The 12,406-nt window shown below is 42.2% G+C and overlaps 1 protein-coding gene across 3 annotated transcripts in view; it reads right to left on the bottom strand.

The window, feature by feature from the left end:
* Nucleotides 1–12,406, bottom strand: part of LOC139277581 (disks large-associated protein 4-like) — a 487,044-nt gene that overhangs the window by 184,841 nt on the left and 289,797 nt on the right. For all 3 annotated transcript variants that reach the window (XM_070896251.1, XM_070896249.1, XM_070896250.1), the window contains exon 6: nt 5,063–5,283. In XM_070896251.1, coding sequence (XP_070752352.1) covers nt 5,063–5,283 — 221 coding nt within the window. The remainder of the gene's footprint in view (nt 1–5,062; nt 5,284–12,406) is intronic.

The raw sequence follows: 12,406 nt of genomic DNA, 5'->3' as shown, positions 1-12,406 counted from the left end.
GGCCCAATTTTTTTAAAGTGTGCAGTTTATGCCCAAAGGTGCTGAGGAATTTTTAGAACAGCCCTTAGGTGGATCAACATTGAAGGAGAGGTATTATTTAATCAAGCTTTTATAAAAGCTGGTAATATATATTTGAAAGATGTATTATGAGATAATTCCAGGTTGGTTGCCGGAAGCAGTAATGAGGGACATAGTTTGGGAGGAGGATCAGGAGGTCGAGGAAAAAGCAATTAAAATCATGTATGAGAAGACAGGATTGGATGGAAGAAATAAATACACAAATCTCCAAAGGCGGTATAACGTGTTCCGCTTTTCCAAGCTTTCTGCTGGAGAAAAGGGAGGAGTTGGTCTAAGTTGACAACTGTAATACTCGAGATTTCTATGGGGGTATTTAGAGAATGGAGATTTAAGACACCTGCTGGGCAGGAGTTTTGACAGAATATATACCCATAGCTGAACTTCAACAGAATTTCGAATTTTAAAGGTCCAGAGTGGATTGAACTGGATTTCAAATTGACTCATAACCGGATGTTTACCAAGATAGTCTTATGTAATATTGGGCAAGTAGAGGTGGCAATGTACCCAGTGTGTAGGACGCGGGATGAGACTCTGTCCCATTTGCTGGTGTTATGTCCGCAGTTAAAGGATTTTAAGTACTATGTTCAACAGTTGTGTGAGGTTTTCTTGCTGGGTGAGGACCGGAGAGCAAGAATGGGAATCCCGTGGCACTCAATTTTGAGATGGGGATTGCAAGAGAGTCTGCCCAAGTCTAGCGGAGCGGCAATTAATTTAATGTTCAGTTTGGCTAGATTTGTGATTGTGCAAAGAAGGAAGGTTCTGTTTTTTAAGGAGAGGAGAATAAATCTAAAAGAGTATTTTAAATATAAACTAAAAGATCATTATAAGGCTCTGTGGATGTTTTATTCAGAAAATAATTTAAAGATAGTACTTTATAATCAATTGAAAAAGTACAATAGATTATTATATGTTGCAGGAGACAAATTAAACTTCAGGTTTTAAGGTTAATATGTGTTGGAGGAATGGCTGTGCAGAGGCGCGAAATGGATTTGTATGGATGCAATGGAATGATCACAATGGTGTTAATGTTCAATAAATATTAATATTAATAAAAAGTGGGTAACACACTCGTCTCTAAGTGAGAAGGTTGTGGGTTCAAGTCCCACTCCAGGGATTTGAGCACATAAATCTAGACTGACACTCCAGTGCAGTGCTGAAGGAGTGCTGCACTGTTGGAGGTGCCGTCTTTACAGGTGAGGTGTTAAACCGAGGCCCCTTCTGCCCTCGCAGGTGGACATAAAATATCCCATGGCACTATTTCGAAGAAGAGCAGGGTAGTTATCCCTGGTGTCCTGGCCAATATTTATCACTCAATCAACATAACAAAAACAGAATATTTGGTCATTTTCACATTGCTGTCTGTGGAAGCTTGCTGCCGCGTTTTCCAAATCACAATAGTGACTACACTCCAAAAGTACTTCATTGGCTGTAAAGAGCTTTGAGACATCCGGTGATCGTGAAAGTTGCTATGTAAATGCAAATCTTTCTTTTCTTGCTGTTGGACCTGCAGTGTAGAGTAAAAGATGCGCGTGTGGAGAGGAAACACCATATCGGGAAGAGCCTATCTAAATTCCTTTTTTTTTTAATTCAGACTTTCTCAAATGCATTTATAGCACAAATTTCAAATCCAAAGTAACTAACCATCTTCTGCAATAAGACTTGCCAAGGAGCTGAGACAGACCAATACTCCAGTGTGTGTCAAATTTCATGATGAATAAATGTAGCTATTTCTAACTATCTGAGCGGCTGAATGGCTGTGCTGTAACCATTCTAAATGTTGTGTCCAGAACATCGCCCCTGCCTTCGACAGCAAAGTCTGCAGTGCCACAAGGAGTCAACACTGTTACTGGAGGGGAGGCTTTCTAGCAAACCACCTCTTTGGTGGGCAACTCATCATCATCATCATAGGTGATCCCTCATATCGAGGATGGCTTGCTTCCATGCCAAAAAGGGATGAGTTTGCAAGTGTTTCAATAAAGGACCTAATATTCCAGGTTCCGAACTACATCTTGAAGGGTGGAAGATGCCTGTGCGTGGATTTTTTTAACGTGTGGTGGCCATTGCCCACCAGCCACCACATGGGCTTGACAGACTAGGTCTTTTTCCAGTGACAAGGGTTAACCAAGACAATTGGAGACCAAGCTCTGCTGCACGGACCTAATGCGCGCACATATCGCAGTGTGGGCTGGCCCGTGCTGTCCCTGGGCCCCGAAATCACACCTCTCCTGGGGCCCGATCATGGCGCTTCAAAAGCAAGCAGCGTGGGCCACTCGCACCCTGGAGTCAGCAGTTGCATGAAATGCTGGGGGAATGGGATTAAAGTGCTCAGAGGAAAGCCTGGGCAGCCAGTGTTTGCGGCAGTATAATCTGGCTGCTACAATTGAGGTGACCTAACTCAATATGTGCTTTCAGAGTTGGGACTCACACAGACATACTAGAAACTAAAGTTTCTCGGGAAGAACTCTGAACTAAATATAAAATCCAAATTGGGTAGGTTTAGATTTATTTTAAAAAATGTGAATTTGGAGGAGTTGGCCGATTAGTAAAAAATGACATCCTCTCCAAGTGATCAGGTTGCCACGTTTTGCTGTGTGCGTTCAGCACGTGACAAGTGAAGTGTTGGGGCATTTGACAATCAAAAATGGTTCTCGCAAGACATTTGAATAAATGACTCTGGCCTATAAATGTTCCCGATGTGCGCTCCTGCCGCCAACACACCTTATCCAATATGGCGGGCGGTACTCTTCTGGCCGAAAATGTGCGAGTGCTTCCTGCCCACCATATTGAGAGCTTAGTAGGCCAGTTAGCGCCTGGAAAAACCGGCACTGTATGGCTAATTTTCTAGGCCCTGGTTTCATAGGAAGCCTCTGGTTATAGTATGACTTTTCACGGTAACATAAACCTTGCTATCAGTGACATGTGTCAATTACATGACGATGTCACATGCAACCGATGTAATGTTTTAAAGCGATTTAGACCATTGATTCATTCACATGTTTACAGGTATGTGAAAGAAATTGCAAAAGTATTTTCACAAAGATGATGCCCCTTTGAATCTTCACTTTACTTATATCCAGTTAGATAATTCTTGGGCTGTATTGTCTGATAGCTTTTAAAGTGTCAATTAAAATGATTTACTTTGCTTTAAAATGTTTTTTTTGGGTGCCCTGGTGCATAAACTTTGGCATAAATCCAGAACTCGCCATTCTATAAGAAACACACTGAAGCACTGGGCTGAAAATTCCAGCCTTGCCAGGTCCGTATGAAGGGCGCACGGACCAAGTGAGATCTCGCAAAAGCCGTTTTCGTGGCGTGATGCGCATGCGCCGAAAACCAGCTTTTCCAATCTGTCAAGATTTCTCTAGACAGATCCTCCGCATCCTTGGGAGAAGGACATTCGCGCAGGAGAGATTGGGCTATTTGCCCAACTCATGCCCAGTGAATCTCCTTCAAAGTTTTACGCCAGGTAAAATCAGGCGCATAGACTACTTTTACCAGCGTAACAATAAACATTTAATTTAATCATTCATTTTTATATTAAAAACCCTGTCCATTAAGGCAAGTTTATTTTTAACACTATTAAAACACATTAAAAAAATTCCAAAAAATATATATTTTTTCTAAAACATTTAATTGCATTTAATTTCCATTAATTTTAAATATGAGGTATTTTATTTATTTATTATGCTGTCTTTCGGTTTTTCTCATTGATAGTAATGGGACTCCGTACAAATAGTGATTGGTGGTCGAGCCTCACGTGACTCCAGCTTGTACATACGTACCTCAAAGTCATCTCCCCATGCGCTGCGCAGCGAATGAAGGCCTCCGACCGGGATCCTATGTTCCTCCGGGACCACCAGGTACTTGCGTAGATTTTTTTCGGTTGGAGGCGTTCGTACGAAGGAAGCCTCCGACCGCAATTTTCCCCCCATTAACTTCTTACCTTGTAGTGACATTTTAGACAGGATTTTAATCATTTTTTTTAACCACTAATGACTGTGATTGCCTCAATATTCAATGATAATGTTAAGTTGTGAAGCTTAACTGCAATGATATGCCCGACAGGTACAGAAAAATGTTGTGGACTGTCAAGTAGCACCATTGGTGCTGCATGACCCTGAGCACTGCTGATATCACTAAAGGATAGCATAGTGATGGCACTGTGCCTCTGTTTCCACGTTCTGTTTTTACAAACAAAATATTAGCAGCCTCGTGCCAGAAAGAAAACCCATTTCACGGCATCTGTTCCTTTGTCCTTTGGGTTAGTATGGGGTGAGGGGAAGGTAATGAGTAAATAATTTAATGTATTTCATTGTGGTTATTAGTAAATGTTGCAATGGACCAGTGTAATATTTACTGTGTGCGTGCACATACAACTAGCTCATCATCCCTTATTATTCCCACTTGTAAGCAGAAAAATAATAATCACAACTGCAGCAATTTACATAATCGCATCATGTCACACATGTGGAAGTGTGATCCAGATCTAAGGCCCTGGCTGCAGAGTGTTTTTTTTTAATCAATGTTACAGTTGTCACAATAGAAATAGCCCAATTTCTTGTTCACTTGAATATGTCAACATTTTAAATGGTCAGCAAGGTGAGACACGCGTGAGATGTTGTTTAAATTCTCTATTTCTGAGCTGGTTTCTGACTGAAGTTTCTTGAGATAAAAAACAGCAACTTGATTTAATTGAACTACCAAACCATGAATTCCACTATTGAAGGATCTTGGAATAAAGACCTTCCTTCTGCTGATTGCATTTTCCTAAAACAAAATCACTTCATTATTGTTATTAACAGTCAATTTCCTGAACCATGAGTCAGCAGTTCGCAAACCCTAGATTACAAAAGCTATTTAATAATTGAATGCTTTCTAAAAAGAATATGAAAGTCATGATAATGAAACACCACCTAGCATAAAAGAAAAGCAAAGAACAAAACAACATGACATATAGAAGAAAAGAGCATGGATGAAAACTTACTTCCGCTGGCTGATCTGATCACTGAGTGATTGCTGCGTGGCCTTGAGATAGCTTTGACGTCTTGCTGCTGTCTTCGGGGATGGCTTGGGGCTCATCTCAGAGTCCTCACTGTCATCATCTCCCATTGCCTTGATGTAGCTGCCACTACGCATTCGCCGACAGGGAATTTCTCCTACTTTTCCACGTGAAAGAGTGCTATTCCAGTCCTCGTGAAGCGGGACCTGCTCAAGATGGAGTACTCTTTATTAGACCAAGTGTTTTTCCACTTATTTCAATGATAATGAAAGAATGGCAGCATAGTGTTGTTCCCAGGAGATTACTTGTACATTGTCATAACATTTGCTGGTGGTTTTTAATTTTCTTTTATGACAGCATCAAAAATGTTTTTTGTATTATTGGCCCTGTCAAGTGACATTCATCATGACGGCTGTTGTGCGCATTCTTCTGTCACATGACATTACAATCACTACCATCCTCAGAAGACTATCATGATAATGGTGAGTTGCAACAATATAAACAATGCAAAGTGAGAATAGCATTGTTTTGCATTACAGATTTAATAACATTTGAGGGTTCAGATCATATTCACTCACAGATCGAGCTTTGTGGTATTGAACGTGAGCCCAGCTGTTACTCTGTACTTACTAACCTTGTATTTTGTAAGTTTGCTTTATTGCCAATGACATAATTATATACTGCATTGTATGTATCAGTTTCATGACTCTGTAGCCACTAAAGCTTTATAAGCTGTTTTTATCTGGGATGAAAGCCAAGTTTTAACCTGTAAGTAAACCATCAAAATCTTTTTCCTTTACTTCATCAGTAGTCAGGGCTTTAAGGGACAGCAGTACTCCAGGATGCTACTCCCACTGGGCAGCAATGCTTTGCACAAAAAGGTTTCAGAACACAGTGTTCAGCTTGCAGTTTGAGAACATCTCTCATATCTGATAGCTCCATGAATTACGATCAATTTTCCACTTTTTTGACATTTCAGGCCAATTTTTTCAGAAACCTTGGACAAATATAGATTTTTAAAGGAAATCGTGACCAGCTAGTGAATGTGCAGGACTGTATACACTGGAAACATGCATTTTCTACAAGTGTGATTTTATAAAATCGCACAGCACAGAAGGAGGCCATTTGGCCCATCGGGCCGGTACCAGCTCTTTGAAAGAGCTATCCAATTAGTCCCACACCTTTGACGTTATCCCATAGCCATGCGCATTTTTCCTTTTAACTCTGTACAGGTTTGAAGCAAAATAATCTGCTCCAAAAGCTCTCAACTCCAGCAATCCTATTTTAAAGCTTCTCCAAATGGCAGGCTCTAAAGTAAAGCACTTCCATCAATATCAGGTGATGTTGGCACTATCTCAGTGTGATTTACCCTTGGTGCAATCAGAGAGTCAATCAGAGGATTTGGGCATTCATGATACTGAGCTCCCAGCAGCATCAGCACACACATGGTCAGAATTTTCAGACTTGACTTGACCAGAAATGGCAGCACAGCCATTACAGCCCACAAACCTGTGTAAATTGGACCCGTTCCAATTTGCAGACCTTAGTCAATACAAACCTCATTTCAAAGAGTCACTGAAAAAGCCAAGCAAATTTGAGGGAATGCATCGTCTCTACTTTGAATATTAATAATTAAAGTAATTTGTCATATCAAGCAGAAATAATGTATGATGTTTTTCCATTTCTGTAATGAGCATCAATGTTATGTCATGTTATCCCCTGAATATTTTAAGATTATAACTGTGTAAATTGCACACTGTTGTGACAAGAATATGCACAATGCAGCCCTGAAATTGCAAGACTCCACTCCTGGCACAGATTGTCTCTCTCTCCTGATCTGAATGGCTGGAGATCTGAATGCACCACAGATCAGTTATTGAACTCTGTGATCAATTCTCAGATCAGCTGTCTGGACAAGGCTGGAAGTGGAATCTTACAATTTCAAAGCTTTAATTTTGTAATATTGAAGTTCGGATCTTGATTGCCATTGTGACATTGCACCCGCCATGTTGAGGACAGATATGTAAAGGCCTACGCATGTGTAATCACCATGCAGCGATGGAAAGCTTTAATAAGATCATAAAGATAATCCTTCAGCCATTTAGCTGTGCTTAGTTGCTTTGACATCCTACATTTGCTGTATCACACTGGGCAGCTGTTAAGTGCTGCTGTTGAGCCTTATAATAAATGCTCAGAGAACTTGGGGGGAAGGGAGCAGCTTTGGAATCACGCTCTTGATTAATGGTGAACTGCAGTTAACATTAAATGGCTCACTCGGGGTACTTCTACAAGCAGTGTGTTGATATGCCCACAAGGGGAGAGCTGATGCCTAATCTAGTTATGAGTGACAAAGTAGGCCAGGTAGATGAGTTAAATGTGGGCGAGCAGCTCGGGAGCAGTAACTGCAACATGATAAGGTTCAAGTTCCAAACAGAAAGGGGAAAAAGCTAGTACAATAATGAGATTGAGAAACGACGAGGAGTAAGCTAGCTGAGGTGAGGCAGAAAGATAAATTGGCACACACGATTATTGTTCATCAATGGAATATTTTCAAAAAGGAGATTGCAAAGTTGCGGAATAAATATATACCATTTAAGAGGGAATCTATTTCAAGTTTCAGACTGCTGTAGGTAAACAGAGAAGTTAGAAACAAACTAAAATTGAAGAAGAGGACATATTTGATTTAAAAAAAAATTTGTTCACGTGATATGGGCAGCGCTGGCAAGGCCAACATTTACTGCCCATCCCTAATTGTCCTTGAGAAGGTGGTGAGCCGCCTTCTTGAACCGCTGCAGTCCGTGTGGTGAAAGTACTCCCACACAGTGCTGGTTAGGGAGCGAGTTCCAGGATTTTGATCCAGCGACGATGAAGGAACGGCGATGTATTTCCAAGTCAGGATGGTGTGGGACTTGGATGGGAAATTGCAGGTGGTGGTGTTCCCATGCGCCTGCTGTCCTAGTCCTTCGAGGTGATAGAGGTTGCGAGTTTTGGGAGGTGCTGCCGAAGAAGCTTTGGTGAGTTGCTGCAGTGCATCTTGTAGATGGTGCACACTGCAGCCACGGTGCGCTGGTGGTGGAGGGAGTGGTGGATGGGGTGCCAATCAAGCGGGCTGCTTTGTCCTGGATAGAGTTGAGCTTCTTGAGTATGAGCTGCACTCATCCAGGTAAGTGGAGGGTATTCCATCACACTCCTGACTTCTGCCTTGTAGATGGTGGAATGGCTTTAGGGCCCATATAGATATAATAAAAAGATAAAATTAAGAAAGAATAAGAGAAAATCGAAGGAGGCATTAGATGGGCAGCCAGAGCTCCTCCGTGTTTAAGGCAGGAGTCCACTTTTAATATGCAAATTGAGGCCCAATGACATACATAGAACCATGATTGCAATTTTGAGGTACAAATGGGAGGAGTGTGCGCACTCTCTCCGTCCGGCATTAAGTGGCCTTACCACCAGTCGTTAAAGGGACCACTGGAGATCAAACAAAAGAAATGCTACAAAACCTCTCTCAACATTTACTTTTGTGGGGCCATTTGTGGAATATTCCTGCTCCTCCTGACTGCACAAAAATACTCTGGGCCGTAGCCAGCTCTTCCCCCGGATTACTTTTTGTAGAACTGGATACTGTTCTGAGGAGATTAAGTGATATGCAATAAGGAGAAGCACAGTAAATTAGATTAATAACTGGTTGAAAGGGACAGAGTAGGTGTTAAAAGCAGTTTCTCAGTGTGTTGGAAGTGGTTCGCGGTGTCCCACACGTTTCTACTCGAGGATCACTTGTGCTCACTGTGTACATCAATGAATTGGATATAGGCCTTGAGGGTGTGGTGCCCACATTTTCAGATCATACTAAAGTAGTTCTGACGACCAAAGGGATCTGTAAGAGGATATTGATAAGATGGGTAAAGAAGTGTCAGATGGAATTCAATGGCAGTAAATGCGATGTCGTACATTTTGGTAAAACAAAATAAGTGTAATAATTATACTTTGAATTAGGGAAGGCTAGGTGATGTGAAAGAAAAGAGGGGTTTGGGAAATTATGTTCATTTAAAGTAACACTTTTAGTAAATAAGGTCATAAAATGCCAATGGAATACTGGGTCTTACTGCAAGAAGCATTGAAAATAAAAGTGGAGATGTAATAATAAATCTATAAAATCTTAGTAAGATCACAGATGGAGTACAGTGTACAGTATGGGTTCCACGCTATCGGAAGGATGTTGAGGCATCATACATGGTACAGCACTGATTCACTTGGATTCTGTCTTGTAGGATACAATACAAATACAGAGAAAGACTTGGAAAATTAGGACTGTTGTCCTTAGAGCAGAGGACTTTACAGGCTGATTACATAGAGGTGTTTAAAATTATGAAGAGGTGAGACAGAGTATACAGAAACAGAGGGAGTGAAATTGTCCCTTTTTTAGAGGTCCGTGGGCGCCTCCAGAAGTCGCTAATAGGACGGAAGAGACTTTTCGCCTGGGGGGTTGGGGGTGTCTAGGAAATTGCCAGGGAGTTTGTGGACCACCCACCCCGCGGGTTGCGCCCCGAACCGTGTACAACTGGTGATGCCGTCGTCACCGCGCGCCGATTTCTTACCGCCACGTTGCCCCACGGCACGCAAGGCTAGTGTGAACGGCCAACATTCACTCGCGGGGTGGAACTTAAAGGGAAGGGCGCCAGTGCCCTGCGCGGCATCTTTACTGGTATGCCGACTCTCAGGTCGGCTCCAGCATATGATCCCGAGCGTGACCTGGGCTGCAGGCCCAATTGCACACTGCTCTGGTGGCCTAGTGGAGGCAATCAGAAGCCTTGAAGAGTGTGCAGCGGCCCTCCCCTTTAAGCGCCCAAGTGGTGCCCCGGGACCCGCCCTTAAAGGAAGTGCCGAGCGCGAGATTGTGCTCTGCTTCCTTTGAAGGGTGGCAAGCCCAACTCGGGGGTGGGACTTCTGTGCCAAGCACACAAAGTCCCGGCCCCAGCAAGTTACTACCCCCATTCGGGGCGAAAGGCAATTTCGCCCCGAGAATGTTTCCAAGGGTCTAGAATATAGGGACATAGATATAAGATTAAAAGAGATTTAGGACAGAGAACAAGAGAAACTTTTTTTTTTTACATAGTGGGTTGTCAGGCCTCTGGAATGCAGTACCAGATATAGTGATAGACGCAGAAACCATGTCGATTTGTAAGAACAGGTTAGATATGTGGTTGAAGGAAAGGGGAATAAAGGGAAATGAAAACAGGGCAGACACTTGGGAACATCAACAGAATAAGCTGGACGTACTCAGCAGGTCATGCATATTCTTTGTAGAAACATCAGCTGATGTTTCAGATCTAAGATCCTACCTCGGGCACTTGGGATTAGGGCTGCTGCTCACATGGAGGATGAAAAGCAATATGGACTGGTTGGGTCAAACTGTCTGCTTCTGTTTTGTATGTCTATATAGTTCTATGAATGTTAGACATTTTCAACAACATAAAGTAACTTGAACTTAGATATTATACAAAATGCTGGTTATAAGAATATAAGAAATTGGAACAGGAGTAGGCCATTTGGCCTCTCGAGCCTGCTCCGCCATTTAATAAGATCATGGCTGATCTGATCGTGGACTCAGTTCCACTTCCCTGCCCGCTCCTCATAACCCTTTATTCCCCTTTCGCTCAAAAATCTGTCTATTTCTGCCTCAAATATATTCAATGACCCAGCCTCCACAGCTGTCTGGGGCAGAGAATTCCACAGATTTACAACCCTCTGAAAATAAATCCCTCCTCATCTCTGTTTTAAATGGGCGGCCCCTTATTCTGAGACTATGCCCCCTAGTTCTAGTTTACCCTATGAGTGTAAATATCCTCTCTGCATCCACCTTGTCAAGACCCCTCATTATCTTATGTTTCGATAAAATCACCTCTCATTCTTCTGAACTCCAATGAGTGCAGGCGAAACCTACTCAACCTATGTTCATAAGTCAACCCCCTCTTCTCCGGAATCAACCTAGTGAACCTTCTCTGAACTACCTCCAATGCAGTCTTGGTCCCCTTCCTTAAATACAGAGACCAAAACTGAACGCAGTACTCTAGGTGTGGCCTCACCAATACCTTGTACAGTTGTAGCAGGACTTCTCTGCTTATATACCCCTTGCAATAAAGGGCAACATTCCATTTGCCTTCCTAATTACTTGCTGTACCTGAATACTAACTTTTTGTGTTTCATGCACAAGGACCCCCAGGTCCCTCTGTACCGCAGCACTTTGCAATTTTTCTCCATTTAAATAGTAATTTGCTTTTCTATTTTTTATTATGTATTGGATGAATTACAGATCTGCAGTCACAGCTAAAACACAGGAGTGTATGCTAGTCCATCACAAGTTTGGGATCAGGTAGAGTTCGACTACTCATGCTTATTTCAGATTAGATTTTCTCTGAAAATTTGAAGGATCATTGTTAGTTATTTAAGTACTTTCTAACCTTCTCGTTGTGGTTTTAACTATGAATTTAATCAACAATGCTGGCGCAAAGAATTATTGACAGATCAAAAATGTGAAAGTCAGTCTTATGCACGTGGACATTTCTTAACCTGTCAACAATACAATCAAGATGAAGATGGAAGAGGAGGCATCGATCTCTCAAAATAGTGAGCACAGGCTCGTTGGACCAATGCAATGTAAAATTACAGACCCCAAGCAGTGTGCTTATCATTGCAAACATCATGTAATATTTTTTCATATCTCTATGGTGTTGGCTAATGATCATTGCTGTGGTAACATCATGTTTAGTTAGACCAGCACTAGAAGGCTTATTGATTGTCACTAATAGGAGTGTGAGAATTGCTTTTTATCAACCACAAACTATGCAGGTGTTATTGGCCTAGAAATCCCGGTCGGCTGCTTCACGCAGGCGAACAACTGAAAAATGGAAAAAAGATGCGCACTTATGTGGTCCTGCTGCGCCCTCGAGAGATCCCGGTCCTGAGGCCTCCTCTCCCTGTGCGTCGGAGCACGTGCATATTGTGATGTCCGTAAGCTGGAGCTGGAGTCACATGGTTCTGGGCAGCCAATCAAGGTACAGTATTTTCTCATTCATAAGGCTCAATTTTCCCGGGTCATTTGCGCTGTTTTTTTGGCGCCCCCTGTTTTTTCTGGCGTAAGTATTTAATTCAAAGTTTCCCCCTGGAATTTGCGCCAGCATAACTGCTTTAGGTACGATTTTTCTAGATTAGTTTTTTTGACATCACAAGTTCCCTCATGTCTGTGCCAGTTTTCATTATTTTTCGCAGTTTGCCTCAAAAATTTGAATCCGAGGTCGGAGTATCTGGCCACTCCCGAAAAACCTCCTGGTG

Source organism: Pristiophorus japonicus, chromosome 12 (assembly GCF_044704955.1).
Source record: "Pristiophorus japonicus isolate sPriJap1 chromosome 12, sPriJap1.hap1, whole genome shotgun sequence".
In the NCBI taxonomy this organism is placed as follows: domain Eukaryota; kingdom Metazoa; phylum Chordata; class Chondrichthyes; family Pristiophoridae; genus Pristiophorus; species Pristiophorus japonicus.
The sequence above is the reverse complement of the archived record's forward strand: the minus strand, read 5'-3'. Positions and strand labels throughout refer to the sequence as shown.